Source organism: Varanus komodoensis, unplaced genomic scaffold (genome assembly GCF_004798865.1).
Source record: "Varanus komodoensis strain SLA01 unplaced genomic scaffold, ASM479886v1 scaffold13_3, whole genome shotgun sequence".
Taxonomy (NCBI): Eukaryota; Metazoa; Chordata; class Lepidosauria; order Squamata; family Varanidae; genus Varanus; species Varanus komodoensis.
In genome coordinates, this window is record NW_025335409.1 from 16,040,918 (window position 1) to 16,063,201 (window position 22,284).

The 22,284-nt window shown below is 44.8% G+C and overlaps 1 protein-coding gene across 1 annotated transcript in view; it reads left to right on the forward strand.

The window, feature by feature from the left end:
- The first annotated feature begins 5,947 nt into the window (after positions 1-5,947).
- Positions 5,948-22,284, forward strand: part of ELAPOR2 (endosome-lysosome associated apoptosis and autophagy regulator family member 2) — a 100,500-nt gene continuing 84,163 nt past the window's right edge. The window contains exon 1 of the mRNA XM_044423500.1: positions 5,948-6,196. Within this exon, the coding sequence (XP_044279435.1) occupies positions 6,023-6,196 (174 nt within the window). The 5' untranslated portion in view covers positions 5,948-6,022. The remainder of the gene's footprint in view (positions 6,197-22,284) is intronic.

Here is a 22,284-nt window from a genome sequence, read left to right on the forward strand (position 1 = left end):
CTGAGCTATTCAAAATCTTAAAATATGATGCAGTAAAAGTGCTACACTCAATATGCCAGCAAATTTGGAAAACTCAACAGTGGCCACAGGATTGGAAAAGGTCAGTTTACATTCTGACCCCAAGAAGGGCAATGCCAAAGAATGTTCAAACTACCGCACCATTGTACTCATTTCACATGCTAGCAAAGTTATGCTCAAAATCCTACAAGCTATGCTCCAGCAGTATGTGGACCGAGAACTACCAGAAGAACAGGCAGGATTTCGAAGAGGCAGAGGAACTAGAGATCAAATTGCCAACATACGCTGGATCATGGAGAAAGCTAGGGACTTCCAGAAAAACTGCTTCTGCTTCATTGACTATGCTAAAGCCTTTGATTGTGTGGATCACACCAAATTGTGGCAAGTTCTTAAAGAGCAGAGAGTACCAGACCATCTTATTTGTTTCTTGAGAAACCTATATGCGGATCAAGAAGCAACAGTGAGAACTGGACACGGAACCACTGATTGGTTCAGAATTGAGAAAGAAATTCGACAAGGCTGTATACTGTTGCCCTACCTATTGAACTTATATGCAGAGCACATCATGAAAAAGGCGGGGCTAGATGAATCACCGGTTGGAATAAAGATTGCCAGAGAAATATCAACAACCTCAGATATGCAGATAATATCACTAATGGCAGAAAGTGAAGAGGAACAAAAGAGGCTCTTGATGCGGGTGAAGGAGGAGAGCACAAAAGTTCCCTTGAAACTCAACATTAAGAAAACTAAGCTCATGGCATCCAGTCCTCTCACTTCCTGGCAAATAGATAAGGAAGAAATGGAGGTAGTGACAGATTTTATTTTCCTGGGCTCCAAGATCACCACAGATGGGGACTGCAGCCAAGAAATTAAAAGATGCTTGCTCCTGGGGAGGAGAGCTATGGCAAATCTGACAGCATACTAAGAAGCAGAGACATCACCCTGCCAACAAAAGTGCATATAGTCAAGGCTATGGTTTTCCCAGTTGCAATGTATGGCTGTGAAAGCTGGACCATAAGGAAGGCTGAGCACCGAAGAATTGAGGCCTTTGAATTGTGGTGCTGGAGAAGACTCCTGTGAGTCCCTTGGACAGCAAGGTGATCAACCTGGTCAGTCCTAGAGGAGATCAACCCTGACTGCTCTTTAGAAGGCCAGATACTGAAGATGAAACTCAAATATTTTGGCCACCTAATGAGAAGGAAGGACTCCCTGGAGAAGAGCCTAATGCTGGGAACAATAGATGGCAAAAGAAGAAGGGGACGGCAGAGGATGAGGTGGGTAGATGGAGACACTGAAGCAGTTGGTGTGAGCTTAGGTGGACAGGAAGGCCTGGAGGAATGTTGTCCATGGGGTCACAACTAATAACAACAACAAGCAGATATACTCATGTATGTGCTTATCTTTAGGTATTTTTAGCAGTATGTACTTCTTGCATTCATATGCTTCCTTTCTTCAGTGGATCACAGGAGGTATTCCATTGAGTTGTTGACCAGACCAAAACCTGCTTTTTTTCAGCAAGGTTGCTGCACTATGTGGATTCAGAGCATGGCCTCTGACCTGAGCTTCTGGCCGAGAACCTGCTCTACCTAACCTCAGAGCTCAGATGGATGCAGAGAAGCACATATTACAGGCTGGGCACCAAAAGTTTCGGCACTTGCTCACACAACAAAATAGCCTATCAGGGAAAGGCTGGTCTAGAAGATTATCCCCTGAAATATGACTTGTTTGTACAGTGATTATTATCCGGTGCTAGAGCATTCAGACATCTGGTACCTTTTCTGTGGGAAACTTTGAGACAGCCCACAGCTGATGCATTACATGGAGACCCAGCTTGGGGTAGTGGTTAGAGTACTGGACTAGGGCCAGGGGGACTGAAGCTCAGACCACTAGTCAGGCACCTCCTTGGCTGACAGTGGGCCAATTACTCTCTCTCAGCCTAATCTACCTCACTGGATTAATGGAAGGAGGAAAGGGAGTGGGAGAGTGGACGGTGGAGAAGATGCTGTATGTGACTCTGTGGATTGGAGTTTATTAGATACATGGGGGACGTCTAGGTTTCTAGGGGTACATAGATAACCTCCTGGACCTCTGTGCAATAGGGACCATTGCCAGACATGTCTGTACGTCACCTCCACATTGTCCACTCATGGGGGATTGGCAATTGCAGCAGAACCTCGGAGGTGTTTGGTTTTTGTGGAACCAGGCACATTTTCAGCTGTAGCAAAGCATCAGCTTCCACCACTCTGCTGCCTTTAACAGTGCTTGGATCTACAAAATCAATAGCTGGAGATTTTTCGGCTGAGCAGGAAGCATTATGTTGAGGAGCACAAGAGCAAGATCCAGTAAAAATGTGGACAGCATAAGTCAACCTTTTTCTTATGGACATGCTGACTGGGAACAATGGGAGCTGTAGTCCAGGAGGAGCAGCCACACTGGAATGTGAATACTTAAGGGTGTATGTGAGTGAGATCTAAAAGGAAGTTGTGATTAATTGTGACTGAGGCAGATTCAAAAGATGAGCATTAAAGAAGTTGCCAAGAATTTGAGCATTGTTTAGGGTTTTACCATAGCTAATCAAAGCATTCTGCAGTATGCCCTTTCAAAGTAGGTTGCACTGTAAAAACTCCCAAGAGGTACACCTCAATTCCTACTGCTAAGCATTACATCATGATTAAAATCTCATGGGAACTGAGCAAGAAAAACATTTTTAATGCCCTGTCAGAGTGAGGTGTAATGTTGTGTTTATTACTACTATATGAAGCTTAGGAATGCATGTATCTTTGCCTTGTAGAGGATAGTAGCCTTAGGGGATCTGGCTAAAAGGAGATTTCACTGCAAAACTGTTGAACAAGAGTTAAAGGATACTAATAAACGTTTCTAATGCTATCTGTTTGGTAAGAATGGAGACAATGACTGGGTTTAGGCAACAGAATAACCCACGGTCAGGTGTTGAACTGTGAACAACCATGGGTGGTTGCTGAAGCACCGGCTATTGTGTTACCTGAACCCCAGCTGTGCTAAGAAGCTATGGTTTGTGAATGATGAGCAACCCATGAAAAGAACCCATGGTTTATTGTTTGGTTGTGAATTGTGTGAGTAGTTCTCTATGGTTTATTTCATTTGGGTTCCTACAACACAGTGGGTGGGTTTATGCAACACATTAAGCACCCTGGGAATTTTACCCCAACACTGCAGGTACATCCCTCCTCTTCCTCCCTCTTCTTCCTTCCATCTCCCTTCATCCTCCTGCAGTATTCCAGGGACTGCAGGAGCACCAAGGTGAGCAGGATAAAGTGACAGAAGTTGGCACTTCTAGTTGCTGTCATCTGCTTCTTCATGTAGAGCTCTTGCTGATGCCAGCAGAGCAGGATTGCTTGTGATTGCACAAGCAGGAATGCTGGGTGGGGAACCAAGGAAAGGTCTGTCTTGCCCTGGGCTCAGAAGTCCAACATGAGGCGACCTGTTGCTCTGTTGTGGTGAGCAGTAGCCAAGCAGTGGGGAAACCACCCAGCTCCTTTCCACTGGTCACCCACCCTGACCTGCAGCCCTCAAGGCTGCCATACTAGCTGGAGGTGGGAGGATGAGGCAGTGTTTACAGCATGCCTCTTCTGACGTCCTGTGTGGGACTTGGGAAGATGGCATGGGGCAGGCACCAGCTATTCCTGTTCTTCTCATTAAGAAGGAAAGCAGCCATTCGAAACTACTTTCCGCCATGGTGAGTTATTGTGTCAATAATCCACATTTCAGCACCCACGCAGAGTTCAACAACACCCATGCTCAACCCTTGTGATTGGGTCATTGTGCTCTTGGAGCCCAGTCAGACAGACTACGCTCAGACAGACAGCCTTCTTGTCTTGCTGCAGGTTTTTAAGTTAATTTAAGCAATGCAAGGATGACTGTGCTCTTGTGAATGGTCACTGAGAATATATTTAAGTTTGAATGGGATCATTACAGGCTGGAGTTTTTGAACGTCATTGTGATTTGATTCCACTGTTTACATTTTCCCCTCCACACCTATAAGTGTGTATGTAAAGCACAGACCGAAACATATCTGCCAACAGAGAACATTTCCTGCATCTGATAAGTGGATTACAGTTCATGCAAGTTTATTCCCTAAGAAACATGTTATGTTCTTAAGGTGCCACAAGGAGCTGTTGACTGGGTTGGGAAATGTATGGCCCTCAAATGAGGTGTCCCACCATTATCGATTCTGTCTGGAACTGATGGGAGTTGTAGTTCAACAAGGTCTAGAGGGCCAGACTTCTGGACTAAATGAGGGTTCAGGGTATCCTCTTGTGTACTCTTGGGAGCTCAAGTATGTCAGAGGGGGAAGGAGGAATGACAATTGGTTTTTGTAGTGCATGTTCCTTCTAGGAAGAAAGTACTTTCACAGAACCAGAACTGTTCAAAAAGAGTTAATTTGTGCATAGCAATTTCACAAAGGGAAAATACGTTAAATTAGAATGGTTCAGTTTCAGTTTCCATATAACTTAATTTCAAATACATGTACTGAAATATTCAGATCCCCCTAGTTACTATTTTTCTTTTCCTCCTTATGTTTTAACATATTGATTTACCTACCTGCCACTTGTCTTACTGAATGCCTGCATTTCTCTGAGCATACAAAGAGAGTCTGTGACCTCAGATATTTTGTGCAGGAATAATGAAAAACTTCACATTTCTCCCCATACACTAACGCCTCCCCCAACTTACACCATGGTACAATATAGCATCCAAGTGCATGACTCTGAAAGCTACAAGTTCCAGTCAAACCTTTGCCTCTGTGTTACCTGACAGTCTTGGTCAACCCACCAAACTCCAGCTTGCTGTCATCTACAATAACCCAAACCCACTTTACAGGATTGTTTTTATTCATTTATTTATTTTTTGGCAACTTTGCTGGTTTGGCTTGAATGGGCTAATACACCTTCTCTCCTTGAAGATTTCCAATTCAGTGTATGTACACCCAGTTGGGTGTGCATAGATGGCACCCTGAAAAAATGAACTACAGTTTGGGAAAGGACCATAAGGTTCCAGGCTCAATTCCCAGTGCTGGAAAATGTCCTGCTAGCCAGTGTTTGCACTACTGGGCTTAGATAACTCCATGTTCTGACTCAGTTTCTACTGACTTAGCTCCCTATGTTCTTAGGAGTTCCCCTGCTGAAATATTCTCTGTCATGGCCTTTTTTCAGTTCAGCGACACGTTTCCTCTCAGGTCTCCCACCAACCCATCTGCAACATGAGGTGACACCAGCCCACCTTACGGAGTTGTTGGAAGGGATCCTGCAACACTCGCAACACGTGATGGGCACGCGACGTGTGGTCGCACAGCTCCGCGCGCCCGGCCGCAGCCGCGGAGGAGGGAAGCTGCGGGGAGCGCCAGCGCGCCCGCCCCGCGTCTCCTCCCGCCGGGGCAACGCGCGGCTCCGGGGCTGATGTCATTGCGGGAGCCGAGGAAGCGGGAGAGCCTCTCGCGGCTGCGCTCTGCGGGCCCTCCTGCCTGCGGCCCCTCCCTCCCTGCCTCTTCGCTGTGTCACTCATTGGCTTTGTCAGGCCCCCGCTGCCAGCCGGAGGGCGAGCGAGCAGGTGAGGCGCCACAGCCGGGCGCTGCTCCCCGCCAGCCCCGGACCGAGCGGCGCGAGCGAGGGCCATTGCGGCGCGCCTGCAGACCCCCGCGGGAAGGCGCAGGCTCCGGCGCGGCGCGGAAGGCGAGCCAGGCGCTCCGGGGACTCTTGGCCGGGCTTGCCCGCCTGGCGAAGGCGCAGGAGGGACAGGGCAGCGTCGCCCGACCCCGCGCGAGCGGAGGACCTGGGAGGAATGGAGCCGTCAGCCGGGGCGCGCGGCGCGGGGTTTTGAGCCTGGGCGAAGGAGGAGCGGCGCGGGAGCTGGCCAGCTCTGAGCCGGGCAGGGCACCGTCAGCCTCGGCTTGCGGAGCAGGGTGGGCGCCAGGAAGTGCCCCTTCGCCGGAGAAGACTTTTTTCCTTTTTGGAGCGGGAAGCCGCAGATGCTCGGGACGACTGCGAGCAGGAGGCGCCGGCTGGGAGGAGCGGCGAGCCCCCGCGAAGCTTGGCGCTTCCTCTCCTGGATGGGCGGATGGGCGCTAATCTGTTGTCAGGCGGCTCGGAGCGCGGATGCTGTGGCGACTTCGTCCAGCCTGCAGCTGCCTCAGTGCCAGGAGGTGAGATGGACGCGCTTTCTCTCTCTCCACCCGCCCCGCCCCACTCCCTCCTCTAGGGCTCGGCGGAAGTTTCGGTGGAGCGGCGTTTCTTACGCGAAAATACAGCGGCTTCCAGAGGCGCACACTCACCAGCCGATGCGCGCGTCGGCTCCCCTTCGCCCCTCTTGCGGGATGGGCGGAGGGGAAGGAAGAGAGGTGCCGAACAGGTGCGCCGTGTCTGTTTCACCTGAGAGGCTGATTCAAATTCACCCTGGCAGTTCAGAGAAAAACCTGTGGCAGAATTTGTTCCGTGGCATGTTAGGGACAATAATAATAATAATAATAATAATAATAATAATAATAATAATAATAATAATAATAGATCTCTGGATCTCTGCAGAGTTTTCCGAGTATAAAAGTGCATCATGCGTATGATCTTGGTCATCTTTCCAATAACGAAGTAAAATAGCTGAAAAGTATTATCTCCATTTGGGAGAAGAGCTACTAAGGCAGCAGCGCTGCCTCCCCCCCCCCCCCCGCTTTTTACAGGCTTTGCATCTGTGCCTTTGTAACAGCAGCATGACACACATAAATTGAGTCATTAATTTCTTGGCACGGAGATAAGTGGCAGCGGGGGAAAAAGCAGCTCTTGCTAAATTTCTGGGTGACAAGAGCGACTCTTCTGAGGTGGAGGGATAGTGGTGGATGCCTGAGAGTGCAGTCCTCTGTGGGGGCTATGATACACACGTGTATCCACTTGTAAGCATAAACATAGCTAGAACTCCAGGGGGTAGCAATGTATTCTCTCTGTGTCTCTGAGCAATTTTGAGCAACAGCAAAAAAGTAGGGAACTAACTAAATGCTTCATCCCCTTATACAGTTCTTTTATGCAAAATTGCACCCTTCTGAAACTCCTTTTTATTAAACCATAATAATAATAGTAATGCTTTCTGAGTATCATTAGACGGTCCAGCAGGGCCCTTGACTGGGTATTCTGGGTGTTGCAGTCCAAATGAGTCTGGAAGGCACAAGGTTGGGGAAGGTTGGTCTGCTTCATTCTGGCTAATGGGTACATACTTCTCTTGACACATTTAAACTCCATCCTGGCTTCTGCAAAGAACTGGTGGCAAGCAAGGTGTCATCCCATTTTATTCCCACAACAACCCTATGTGATGAGCTAGGTGAAGAACTCCTCTGCTCCAGACCACTGACTGCAGACTTCACCAATGGTGTGCCTTCTGGAACTGCTGGATATGAGTCCCATCATGCACAAGCCAACATGGGCAATGGGATGATGGGAATTATAGACCAACACATTTGGAGAGCACCAGGTTGCTCTACAAAGTATGCCTAAAGTATGTACCCATATCTTACATGTATGGATCTACCATTTCCTCATTCTCTGCCATGCACCTGAACAGGTGAGCTGTTCCATGAAAAACAAAAACCAAAAACAACAACATGCTGCACTAAGTCACTTATGCCCCAACCCTCTGAACTCAGAGAATTATGGCCATCTCATGCAATCCTGTGCCTAGCAGCCACAGGAGTGCACTGCCCACCTATAAGATGTTACAATCCCCTTGTTTCCCTTGTGACATTCAAGTGCAGGTAGGTCAGAACAGGTGAAACAATATCACTTCTTTTGAGAACAATAGACTCCATATCCCTGAGGAACAACACTTGCTTTGTACACAGAATTCCTGGAATGTCCAGTGGAAAGGATTAGCTGACAGGGAGGAACCACTCACTCCTTGGGACTCTGGAGAGCTGTTGCCAGTTGGAGTAGTCAGTGCTGGGGTAGATGGGCAAGTAGTCTTTCCTGGTATGAAGAGGGCAAGCTCAAGATATAACAAGGTGGCATCATGCTCCAGCTGGATGGGTGCCTGAGTCTCCATTGGACAGTGTCCTCTGCTGTGGCTGAGGGCAGCAGGCTAGCTTAGGAGGTCCACCCAAGGCAAGCATCCAACAGCTCTCTGTCATGGGATCTGCCACCCTAGGCTCTTCTGCTTGATGGAGCCATCCCACTTTGTGAAATGATAGGGTTGGCTCTGGGTCCAAGGCAGTTTCCTAAATACCCATCCACACCGAGAACCTTTGGAAGACCTTTGCTGCGTACACCCTCTGCACATGACAGCCAATGGGTGCTGTGAGCAGGGCCTTTTCCATGATGGTGCCACATTTTTGGAATCCCCTCCTCCAGGGAAATCAGCTTCTTTCTATTTCTCCGTGGACTCTGAAAAGCAATGGAAGTATTCTTTTTTCATCTAGATTATGGCACTGCTTCAATGAATTAAATGGGAGCTCCACTTTTCTTTTTGCTAATGTGCCACATTTTGAGTAATTCTAAGGTGTTTTGTTTCATATGTGTGCAAAATGTTTTGGTAATTTGACATGGAAATACCACAGATATATTTTTGAAAGTTGTGTTATAAATTTCATTCTCTTTATATAAAGTAAGTTCATGAGTTCTGTCAACTCTGGAATGACTAAGAAACTGGGTTGGATGCTCATATAGAGACTAGATTGATTTTTAATAGTTCCCACTTGTTTCTGATGAAGAAGATAAAGTAGCTTCATGACACGCTGCAATCCCACTACTGGGGTCTTGTAAAGAGAGTCATCAGTCCACATGCACACACACACATGCACAGAGAGAGACAATATGATGAGGTTTTTTAGAGAAACAAGCTAATAAATAAGCCAATGATCTAGCCAACTGCATTTTGCATTTTCTCTTTCAAAAATACTTCAGACAATCCTATTCTAAAGTTGGTTCCCCTGTCTCCTCCAAGCAATTCTTTGTGTTTCTTAATAACTAGTTATACATAACTGAAACCATAAAAGCAATTTGTTTTTGTCCTAGACAGGGTGAAATTCAAGGTTTTATGGTCTGGCTGATATGTCTGCTGAACTTAGCATCTTTCTGAAGTAAAACCATTTTGGAAATGTTAAGGTCGCTCTCTGCCCATCCATTGCTTTCAGGGCCAGTATGCTAAATGTTCAAGGGCTCTCTACTCTACAGCTTTCTGAAAAGGGCAACAACTTGTGGTCACTGCAGCAAGGAGTTCAAAATCTGGAAAGCATGGTGGAAATGTATGCACCAACCAGATAACCCCAAGAGTGCAACCAATTCCTGTTTGCCTTCAAATAAGATGGCCTTCAACTGATAAGAGTTCTTTTTGCAAAAACTGTAGAAAAAGAGGAAGGGAGGACATGAAAAGTAAAAGCTGTAGTTATTTGTTGGCACTGTTGCAAACCATGATGGTTAATAAATGTGTTAGGTGTAGGCGAAGGATAAAGATGACAGTTTTAGCTGGTACTAATTTTTCATCTTGCAATTTCAGTGATTTTTACGGTTATTGAAGACTAACTGAATGTGTGTGTGTGTTTTACAGGGGAGATGCATTATTTGGTTAATCAACATGTTGATGGTTAGTGTTTTACAGCAGCCACATACAATTCAAAGGCCACGGTGTTGATTGGAATCAAGTGCTAGTTATGCTGCCATATTGATTCCAAGTTCAGTGGAGGGGGAGGCTCAGTGGCACAGTATGATATGTGCAGATGGTCCCAGCCTTAATCCATGGCCTCTCCAGTGAAAAGGTAGAAGGGCCGGAAAACACTTCTCCTGAAGACTGTGGAGAATCACTGCCAATCCAGGCAGATGGCAGTGCTCTGGATAAACTAATGGTCTGACTTGGTGTGGGGCAGCTTTGAATGATTAAAAGACTCCAGGACTGCATGAATGTCCAACATTAATTGTTCCAAAATGTCCCTTTATTTTCCTCTTACCAGACAAGAGCAATCTTGAGGTCAAAATGGAAGGTGTACTCAGGAGTTTGGAGTGGATGCATCGTTTTGGGTCTTGATTCATCTCTGTTTTGTTTGTTGCCCTCCTTGTGGTTGTCTGTCAACCTTTAGCTGTCCTGGTTATGCTAGTTTCTGACTGTGGAGTTATCCCATTTTATAACATATCTACAGCAGTAGAATAATATGAAAGCAGCAGAAGTCAAGCCTTTTCTGGGTAACAATGAATGCTTTCAGCCAAGAGATGTTACTATCCTTGTTTGATCCTTATGTAACTCCCTTGCCTTGCCTTATACAAGTACCCATTATTATCCCCTTTTCTTCTGTAAGGACGAGTGGGTGAGAAGAGCCTGTTTTGACAGCAGAACTCCTACCCATGACTAAGGGTACATGTATATAAGCCAACATAATGTGCCATAGACAGTAGGCTTGACAGTATGCCAAGCTTTATAAAAGCAGGCAAGCAATGCAGTACTTTTTAAAATAGCCTAATAAAAAACAGACTGGCAATATAGTAAGATTCATAATTAGTCTTAAGCACTAATATGTATTTCGGCATAGCAGCTTTCAACTCCTGCATTTTGATCCAGAACATTTCAACATATGCCACGGCTGGAATTGTTGGGCAGTTTGTAGCCTGCTATATAGCATTGCTAGCTTTTGTTTTAGGAAGTACTACTCCTGCCCTCCCACAGCTGAGGCAGAGGGCATGACCAAAGCAAACTGGGAGCAGATCTGTACAAGGTTCCCCGACACCCCAACACTGTAATGCCTTACTCAACCATGTGATACACTCCCCAAACCAATATTCTTATGCTGTTTGTTGCCATTATATTCCAGATTTCTTGAGACTGATTTCATGATTTGTTTTAATCTTCATGTATGTTTCTTCTGGTACATATTCAAGTATATTCTACCTTCATAGCATTGTTACTTTTCGTATTGGGAATGACTGATGTTGGGGTAAGAGGGGTGACTACCAGTGGGGTCTGCATGGAGAAAGTCCCTAGCGCTTCACATGGTTTTGGTTGTGTCAGCAATCAACAACTTCTCCTTCCCCTGTCATTATTTCATTGAACTGTACTTGTTGCTGCACACTTCTGCAATGAAGGCATTGAGTTGATCCAAACATAAATGTGCAAGTTAGTCTGAAATGTGGTAGATAAAGAATGGAACTTGGTGCTTCTGTCCTGGCACTGCACTTTCACACCATGGACCATCTGGAATTGATGGGGAGGTACAGGCAGATTACAATGTGTGAATAGATCCTGATGATGCGGACAGAGTACATGACAGTACAGTGACAATGATCACCAGATAGCAAGGAGAAAAGGGGAAAGGAAAGATCACATAACTTTAGCAGCAGGCTTGGAAATAAAGACTCTCTCAACTCTCAGAATAAGACAATACTTGGGTGGACTTCCAAGAATGGTCACAGGGGCATATAATCTCATTAATTTTTAAAACTGAGTGGCATGGATGTATTAGAGGCATGAGGCTGTGAAATGTTCTCTTTTTGGCCTGCAGTATTAATGCAGACATTGCAATACAATGTGCAAACTAAAAGAAAAAAAGAGGGAAATGCTCTCAGGGTGGGGGAGGTGCTAATGTGGTAGCATCCCATGGTTCACTTCAAAGGATCCAAAGGGCTGTAAGCAGGCTTGGTGGAACAAATTTTGGACTACTTGTATGGGAAGGAGGAAATGATGCAGAAAACCAACAGTTCTCCCCTTTGGAAGCTAAAACACACATTAGAGAAAGTAATGCAGGGAGGAGTCTCACTCAGAGTGTATTTTGGCACAGGTCCATGAAAACTAATCGAAAAATACCAATGACTGAGCCACAAATAATCTTTGACCCTTTTTTTGAACCTGCCACTTGCATTTGAGCACTGAAGCAGTCTGCAAATTGATAACATGTACAACCTGAAGTAGGGTTGCCAACTGACCAGAAACAAATGGCCTGCACCTGCATGCATGCTTTGCTTTCAGGCCAGTTGCCAGAAGAACAAGGAGCAAGATCGTGTTTAATTTTAGTACTACATCTTAGCTGAATGAGCGGTACATTGGCCCAGATCCACCAGAAAGTGCAAGCTGCATGTCCAGATCCATTCTGAAGGCCTCAGTTGAAAAACGCTTCCCAGAATGACTGGGCGGTAGCCACGGGTCTGATCTGGACTCCCTGATGAGGTTCCATCAGATACTCTTGAACTGAGTTCAAGAGTTGTCAACACCAATCCAAAGAAAATTTTAGAGAGGCTCTGAAGACATGTGAGACATTCAGACTGCTCAAGAGTTCTTTTAAATCTCATGCCAGCTGCTATGCCAGAGTGAAGGTTTCTTCTTCTCCTTCCTGTTACTGCAAATCTTCTCCCTGAGTACTCCTTGCCTGAGGGTAAAACGGGAAATAAAGGTCAGAAAAATCATCCAGATAACTGTTAACAAAAGAACAATCTTGCGAACCTCACTGAAAATTTTTCTTCTTCGTTGAAGAAGCTGGCTTGCTTTGCCAGGCTGTTCAAAAAAGATGTAAAAACCTGTCTTCATCTGATATATCTTTAGATTTTTACTCTGTGTTCCTAGCCCCAGAGCTTGAGGCTGCTAACACTGCTCCAAGCCAGAAATTGGAGCAGGTGGATTTTCCCCTGCCTTTAATCTTTGCTTTCCACCAGGAATCTTGTAGAGTATAGCTGATAAAAATAACCAGAGGTGTGATGGGGGTTACCATCTGGCTCTTTGTCTTCTGGGTTCTCTCATTAAGGAAGCAATTTCATTTTTTCAACTTTGAACCCTCCCCTGCAGCACTGGTGTCCAGAAAATCAAGTGATTAATTTTCTGTTTGTGTAAATGTAAAGAAACATGCAAATTAGCCATGGTTACTGTATTCCGAAAGATGGATCCCTAGGTTCAGCATAGCAGCTGTTTTGCATGTTGTGGGAAACATGAGTTCCTGTTAATCAACCATGTGTCTCTAGGATGATCAAGATGATGATTCTGTTTAGCTTCAATTATCCATGGTTAGGTGGCTTCTGCATTGCTGGCTTGGGGCTTCATAGCCTTGATGGCAACCATGGGGCTCAGTTTATCACTGACCCTTCACATAAAGCTGGGCCCATCCTTTATTTGCTCTTTGCCTTGAATAGTGAGATGAATGGTTTGAAAGTAAGGTGTAGGGGCTTCAGATAACTCCCTTGTCAAATTATGACTTGGCAGGAGGAGAGGAGAAGGAGAAGGAGAAGGGATTCTTGCGTGCAGAAAATCAGCATGTGAGCAAGGATGGCTGGGCTGCTTCTCTCCTCAACATGCTACTTTCTATGCTCACCCTTATTTTGTTTCACATGGAGCAGCATTCAGTCATGTAAGCTCCCCATGAGGAGATACAGCCCAGACACTGGTTTACTACCTCAGTGAGAATTAGGTCAAATAAAAATTATACCAAATTTAGGCCACCACAAGGACACAGCCATTATGAGAGAAACTTTTGCTGCTGTTCCAGTTAATTGTAGGTAGCAGAAGAAGTAATTTGTATAAAAACCTAAATCTTTTAAAAAGTCTTAATCCTTAAGGGTTGCTGGGGGTCAACAAAGAGAAAGAAAAAGGAAGCATTTGGGAAATGGTAATATGAAGAGTTCTGTGGAACATCTGCCCAGCTTTCACCTCTTGGTCAGATCTCATTCCAAAGGGAGCAAAGACATTTTGGTTCCCATTCTACTTCTCCCTGTCCTCAACCAACACAAGGCATTGTCTATGCAAGCTCTCCTTTGCAAGCCCCATTAAAATGAATGGGAGAGTTCCGAGGGAGAGATCTGCTTGTTTCCCTCTCTGCTGGCATTCAGAGTCACACACATTGTGTGAGGCTGTCCTTGAGTCCGAACTCAGCTGGTGTGAGGAGCTGCCCCTTCTCAGCATGCATCTCTTTCCAGAGGGAATGGCACTGGTTGTCTGTCCAGAACCAAAGCCAGGTTTAAGGTTTCAGTACCACCTTATAAAGTCCAAAACACGTTGTACGGAGGACACCTGGGAGAGTGCCTTCTCCCTTACCAGCTTGCCCTGTCACTGAGGCCATCATGCTCCTGCTGCTTCCTTATGGACCTGCAGCTCTGGAGATCAAGCAGGCATCGTCACTGTTTGGTGTCTCCTGGAAACATCTTCATTTCACAACTCCTCCTTGTTTGACTAGCCACTTTTAACAATAGCTATTCTGTTTTAATGTGAGGCAATGTATCTTTTTTATGGTTCACTGCTCTAGAATCTGTTTAGATGTGGCATAGAAATAAATAAAATAAATTTTATTTAAATGTTGGAAATAGAATAATAAATAAAAATCTGCCACCAGCAGACCATTTAGAACATCTTTCCAGTGATAAACATGAGGCTCCCACTTTCCCTAACGGTAGGATGTTTAGGGATCATTGTCTGATAACAGGACAAAAGCGTGGAGACTTTAAATGACTTTGGAATAATATGTCAATTTAGAAATATACAGGTTCGGGAAGCCTAATGTGACGTTGCAAACACAGGTAGGCAGGTAACTTCAGTCCTAAAGCAACAGCAGCACTTTGTAAGTAATAAGTAAGTAAAATCTCCAGAAACCTCATTACTGGCTCTGTCATCAGCTCCAGACTTGAAACTCCCTCCCTCTGCCTTCCCTCCCTCCCTCTGCCTTCTCTGCTCTCCCTGCAGGACTAGGATTTTGAGTGTAGCATTGTTGGGCAGCTGGCAAGGCTCACATTTTGGGAAGCGGGGTGGTGGTGGTGGCAGCATTGCCAGTCCCTGGAGCTTCCTAGTCCTGTTGCTTCTTTTTGTTTTTGTTGTTGCCTATTCACCTGAGAGAGGTGCTGGGAAGTAGCAAGAACTTTTGTGCACCCCTCCCTCCCTCCCTTCTTTTGGAAGGTGCTGATGATGAAGCCTTGGAGAGAGCACACAAATGAACCATGGCAGGAGTGGCAAGGAGGTGTTGGGTTTACTGACAGCATTTTGACCAAAGTTCCCCACAAACCTAAAATCAGCAAGGGTGCATGTCACATTACACCTTCATTTGGGGAAAAACTACAGCCTCCATAGCCTCCTCCCAATCTGCAGACATTCGAGAGTTGACTATTCCAACTGGTTAGGGGATGTTCACTGCCTACACATTAATTTGTCCTCAAGGAGGTTTTGAATCACAGGACAACACAGATTACAGTATATCCCTGATAACTTTGGCATTAGATTATGAAGAGAGTTAGTACAGGCCATTGGTTTTCTGAGGATTCCTTGAAAGCTTTCCAGGAGTTCCTCCTTGAGGTTCAGCTATGGAGGACAAGCATCCCTGAATGATAACACACCTAATACAATGAATCTTTCTTTATTTTGTGCAATAACAGCGTGGGTGTATTCTGGGCAGCCATGAGGGTCAGTGAGCCTGTGTGTCCATCCTGGACCATGGTTCAAAACCATCATTTTCAGGGTAATAAGGGATAGTTGGTAGACATGCTAGTGCAAAATGCTGTCCATGGAGGAAAATAGATTGAAGACATGTCTATAGGTCATTTACTGTCTTTATCCTTATTTAAATTGATTAATGTGATGTAACTCCTCTGCTCTTGGATGATTTGTTACATTTATCTCCTGCCTTTGCTCCAAGGCACTGAAAGTGGAGTACATGATGGATGTCCTCTTCATTTGATTCTCTGCCTATGGGGTAGGTTAGGCTGAGAATCTGTGACTGGTCCAAAGCCACCGAGTGAGCTTCAGGGCTGAGTGGTGACTAGAACCTTGATCTCCTAGTCCAGTACTCTAACCATTATACCACTTTGGCTCTGCCTTTGCATTAGAAAGGGGGAAATCTATGTTAAAAGGAATGTATTCTAGTAACTTAGCATAGAGATGTAGTTATTCTACATCATCTGTTATTAAAGACTAATGCTTTACAAGCTATTTTTCTCTTTGCAAAATATCAACTTTAAGGTTTGTGAATTGACAGCTGACCAAGTGATAGGACATTAAAGCAATTCCCTGACTTTGCACAGCACAGGGACATACATTCCACTTAGTCCAAGAAAAAAAATGTCTGATTTTAGAATCATAATGGAGGTAAGAAATATTTACACCCATGAGCTCTTAAAGATGCAGATCAGCTATAGCTATAGAGAAGAATGCTGTCTGTTTTAAATTCACAATGATAAATATATGGTAAATTTTTAGCAAACTCTTTTTTACTATTTTGTTTGCAGGATCTATAACCTGCCCTTTAGCCAGAAATATTTGCAGAGCAACTTGCAAAGCTAAGGAGCAGGGCAACTAAAACTTGATAATTATTCAACATCGCCTTTCTTTTTTCATGAATAATAGAATGGGAACCATCAAACTAACTTTTGTAAAAGAACAACAGAAAGGCTTTATTTTCAAGAAAGGAAAGGCTATTTAGTAATCCTCTGAGAATATTTTGTGCTTTATACCATGTAATCTATTTCAGGATTGCCAGGACTTCGATTAGATGATAAAGCAGTGAGTTTTGTATGAAGCAAACTGTTCTACATAGGAGGTTTGTGGGACTTTTTAAAAAAAGTCTCGTTATTCTAGTGCAAAGGAGTAGGAACAGTTTTATGAAAGCTAGCAATGGTTAAGAACAGCTACAGGACACAGTTGACAAGCAAACAGATCGTCTGTCCCCAGAGGCTAATGGATCCCAATGGTTTCCAGAGGGCTCTGGAGGTTTTTCTGGCTGACATGGCTGGTGCTTCTCTCAAAGCCCTGGTTGCTCTGAGGAATGCCGAAATAACTCAGGCAGTTGACATGATTGCTCTGAAGTGCCCTCTCTGTTGTAGAGTTCATAAAGCTCTGTGGTATACCCTGAAGCTGAGAGCGATGAAAAGGCAAGAGTGCAGATGGTGGAGAACTCACAATGAATGCAGTGGAAGCCTGGTATGTGCCCACAGTCAGGTGTAGTTGTTTCTTTGCCACTCTCACAGCTTTTATTCAATCCTCTGTTTGCCACTCAGTGGAACTTTTCAAGGTTTTCCAGGGTGTTTTACACTCTGGCCCCAGGGACATCTTGAAACCATCCCTGGCCGGCTGTAACCTACTAGCTTGGCGCTTGCATGAAAAAATCTGCTGCATCCACCAGGACTTGAACTCCAGAGTTACAGCAGTTGAATTGATGAAGATATCCAGAGTGCAGCCTGGTTCAGTTTTACTGGGTAAGCTTCAGTTGGTACAGCTCAAGAATGTAGACAAGGAGTTTGGATAGGTTTATGTACTGGATCCTTGCTCCTTCTGGCTGATAAAAGCCAGCAAGGAAGGAATAATTGGCTGGGCCAGGGAGATCATCAATGCCTCTTTGTGAGAGGGAAAGGTCCCATGCTGCCTTAAATTGGCAGTGATGAGACACTTCTCAAAAAACCCTCCCTTGACCTGGAGAATTTGAACAACCACAGGCTGGTGGCAAATATTCCTTTTCTGGGCAAGGTTCTAGAGAGGATGGTTGCCAGTCAACTCCAGGCACTCTTGGATGAAATTGATTATCTGAATCCATTTCAGTTGGGGTTCAGGCCTGTTCTTGGCATAGAAACCACCTTGGTCACTCTGTGTGATGATCGATGCCAGGAGCAAGACAAGAGGAGTGCAACCCTGTTGATACTGCTGGACTTCTCAGCGGCTTTCAGTATCATTGCCCATGGTATCCTTCTGTAGCAGCTGGCTGAGTTGGGAGTGGGGGGTACTTTGTTGCAGTAATACCACTCGTACCTGGAGTGGCTGTCTCCAGGAGGTGGTGTTTGGGAAATATTTTTTCAGCCCTGTGAATTCCCCAGCATGGACTTCCTCAGGGGTCTGTTCTGTCTCCCATGCTATTCAACATCTACATGAAACTGCTGAGTGTGGTCATCTGGAGTTTTGGAGTGCATTGCCATCAGTATACTGATGACATGCAACTCTATTTCTCCTTTTCATCATCTGCAGGTGAAGCTGTGGATGTGCTAAACCAGTGTCTGGCTACAATAATGGACTGGGTGGGCTAACAAACTGAAACTCAGCCCAGATGAGACTGTGATGATTTTGGCGAGTGATTCCTTTGACCAGATTGGGTGGGGAGCAGGGAGTGTTCAACTAGTTCTAGATGGGGTTGCACTCTCCTTGAGTTTGAAAGCTTGAAACCATTCAAAGGACAGCTAAGACATTTTTCTCAATCTGTGCAGTGTTTTCATTGGTTGACATTGTCCTTGATACAAAGGCAATTGGATAAAGTTACCCTTCGTGCTGTCCTTGTTGCAGGACAGCTCCAAGTGAGTATGATGAAGGATATCTATGGTGGAAAGGGAGGAGCAAACAACTGCTGGTGAACCCAGTTAACTCCCAGGTGGTCTAGAGATTGTTCACACAGCAATCAGTTTACTGTGGTTTATTGCCAAGGTGGATTAGCACAACATGTCACTGTGCTAAAAGTCAATATGTAATAGTTGAAGTTGCTGTTGCTTTAAGCCCTTGCTCATTTTTAAAATATATGCATGTCCTCTATTAAAAACAAGATGCCAACAAGTTTGTGTTATCCTTCAGCAATGCCAGGCCTTTATGCATCTTAAATAATAGAAATAAATCAGCAAGGACCACCCCGAGGAACGCAGGATGTAAAGCCCTTTGGGGCTTTAATTGGCTTGTCCTGTCAGAGTCTTGTGGGGTTCTGACTCAGAGGGTCCTCCAACAAGGAAACGGTGGGGAGAGAAGCAGGCAATGAGCTGTTTCCAGGTTCAGAGTCGATTCAGTTGACTGGTGGAGGTATTATCTGCCTCCTGCCTGAACAAAAAGTCTGCATGGTAGATACGCTGCGGATCTCCGTTTGTGTTTAAAGTTAATAAACTGTACCATAGTCCACTCAGTGTCAAGTGTTGTCTTGCCTTTTTATTCATGGTGTGACTACAATTAGCTGAGCAGAGAGAATATATATTTAGACAGAGAAAGAAAGAGGGGGGAAGACATCAGAAATATTGCATAAGAAATATTAGCTAAACTAAGTCTTGGTGTCAACTTCTTGCATTGCTAATATGCATTTTTGTTATAAAGGGTAACCTTGGGGGAAAGTATTTTGGAACAAAATATTTCATGAATTACAGATAGAGTGGTGGGGAAAATGGAGAAGGGACTTGGTGGCTTCTCAGTGGAACAAGAGATGCAGAGGATAAATAAAGCTGTGATACGCGACTGAATGCTGTTGAGGAGCCGAGCGAGTTCATCTTTCTTATGCACACCAACGATGGCTTTGATTTTGCCTTCTGCCATACAAAAATCAGCATCTGTGGCCTTATTCATTATTAACGTGAAATAGATTTTACTTAATTACCAATGTCAAGAGGAAGTGATCCCTTTTGCTAATGGCTAGCTCCATTCCAATTATCTCTAAAGGGTAATGAGAACTCACTTTTTGTTAATGTATCTCATTAGCAGTGGATCATATTACAGCTAGCTAACCTGCTGCCCTATTGCAGAAACAGAGAAGTATAAAAGAAATATATTTCCATGCCAGCTAGGACGTGTGGCTGAACATGATTTTTTTCCCCTTAAGATCTTCATGGGTTGTATTTTGCTCCATTCACAAGCTTGTTAAGATGGTGGGAATATGTTAGGCTTAGATCCCTGTATTTCAGTCTACTTGGCTGAGGGCATTGGGTTGAGTGTGAGAATGGAGATTATCTGTTTCATGCTGGGTTGATAAGTGCAGACCAAGTACAGTCAAATGGAGCCAGTGGGAACATTTTGTATGGCCTCCAAAAGGCTATAAGTCTCTGAGCACCAATGGAGTGGCCTGTATTGGGTAGATATTTCCTACATCCACATCTTCTGTTTTGAGCCAGGACTGCTATTTCAAATTCTGGTAGGTGATGAGTAAGATACTCTGGAAGGCTGACATATATCCCACTAGTGGCTTTATTTAAGATTAAATTGGTTGGCCAAGCTACTTTCCAAGATGAAATAGCAAAGAGTGGTGCATTTCAAGATAATATATTGTGTTTAACAAAGGAAAAATAGTGCAAACATGGCTGGAATGTTCTGGGTAAACATGTATGAAAGTAGCACCACCTGAAAATAGACTGATTTGCCCAACCTTATTCATTAACAGATGCTCAGGTTGTGCTACTGAAGGAGGAAAGAGAATGACAGTACTTATTGGAGACTGTTGTAAGATAGTGTAGAAGTCCTAGGGATGGTCTTTCAAGACCTGGTGAGCCCATGCCTGACAGCTGAACAGCAGTGCCTTCTATATCACCTCCTCTGGGGCTAACATTACACCAGTCTGCAATATAGATGCAGCTGTCACAGCCAGAATGGTAATGAAGTAGCACCATTAGTATCACTGTCACCACATCATGAATCGCTCCAGACTCAGCCTCCCTCTTCTTTGAGGTCTCTGTGCATTACGCACATCAGGACATTCAGTGGTGCAAGCTGGTAGTCCAACACAAACGGCTTCTTGGCTGGATCAGGAACTGAGGGGGCAGAATGACCATTATTGCCACTTCAAATTGTAGTCGGGACAATCACGCTTTGGACTGCTCCACAGTGAAAGAAACTCCCTGCAAGTAGACAATGAGCAAAGGAGACAGGACAGCTAGTCTACGGCCTGGTTTGTAATGTGCTGGTTTTCTGCCAGAATGGACTGATTTGTGTCAAGGCAATATAAGTATTTCAGAATTTATGCTTTTGTTTTAATTGTAATTGCAGTAGATAGTTCTACTGCAGTTACAAGGCCTGTCCTTTGGCATCTCCTTATTAAATCTTGAACAATATTTTCTTTAAATAAAATGTAGATTTCTTTGCACCCAGTGGTGCAGCTAGGGCTGGGCCTGTGGGGCAAAGTTCAGGGCTTCACAGCCCAGGGAATTTGCAAATGGACACTTAGCAAACAGCGGGTGTTAAGAGGATCAGAACAGCACAAGCTAACTCAGTTTTGATCCTTTAGTCATGGTAGTGCTATGATTTAAATGAGTCTAGAATCCAGGAGTGCGATGTTCATTGTATGTGAGTGTATTTAACAGGGTTGGCAAACAGTTCTGTTCTAACATCATCAGTGAAGAAGTCTGGAATGGCAGTTGGTGGATGGAAAAGAGAAATGTGTGTACATCTAAAGGGTCTCACCACTTTTTGTACTTGTTTGGGGATTGCAGCAGGGGTTGCATCCCTGAGGTCTTCTCAGAATAAGAGCTTGAAAACCATTCATTCCTCAGGAGATGGAAGAGTTCTCCTGCTGACTCCTTCCCCACTTGCCTGCTGTGGGCACACCTGAAGTTTTCCTCACTACTGGAGATGCCAAAGAGCAAGCCTCGAGAAGAATCAGGCAGCCTTGTTGCTTTACTTAAAGCTGCAATGCAAATCTCCATGCAGCAGCTGTCTATCCTGCCATCCTCCAAATATATTTCTGCTCCTTGCCCTTATTTTCTTCTCTTCCTTAAACTCAAATTTTGTTCTTGACCTGGAGGAACACTGTTGCAATACAGCTAGAATTAAACTGTAATCCTGAGATGCTAACATAGGCTGGGGATGTGAAGATCAGGTCAGAATCTAGCTCTCTTTTGCTTGCCATGCTTCTTTCTCATGTCCTAGCCATGGCCCTTTCCCATGCTCAGCCCTTGCCATGGTATTTTCCCATGCTCAGTTCTAGCTGAGTCTGCAAATGCTCAGCAATGCTAGTGGTTTCTTCGTGCAAAGCATGCACAGCTCACACGTCATGTATGCTGAAATTGAACTCCACTTGCACGCAGACATGTGGACAGTGTGTATGCAAGCTGGCCTCACTTTGCTTCATCTTGGGTGACCGTGCAAACACTTGGTGTGAGGTAGACTTAGGCAGAGAGAAAGTTGGCTGGAGTCTGTGGAGCCAAGGAAATCTGACAGATTCCCACCCCAGAACTGGATTCTTTGCCCATGACTAGCATAGGTTACTTTTCCATGGTGAAGAAAGAGAATTTTCAGTGTCTCAAAACTGCTGCAATTAAAATTAGGATAACTTCCTTGAAAGTGCGGCTTCTAGGAGATAAAATGTGCCTGCGCGCCCCTTAAGATCTGGATTGGAGGTCCTTCTTAGGGAACCCTCTTTGAAAGAGAGTAGGAGAGTGGCTACCCGGAGAAGGGCCTTCTCTGTGGTGGCATCCTGGCTGTGGAACATGCGCCCCAGAGAGGTGCACCTGGTGCTGACACTGTATTCTTTTCAGCACCAAGCCAACCCCTTTTTATTTTCCCATTTTTTAAAGATTTTTTAAATTTTAGTTGGGTTTTAGTTGGATTATGCTGTGCCTTTCTTGTTGGACTATCCTGAGACTGTTATGTATA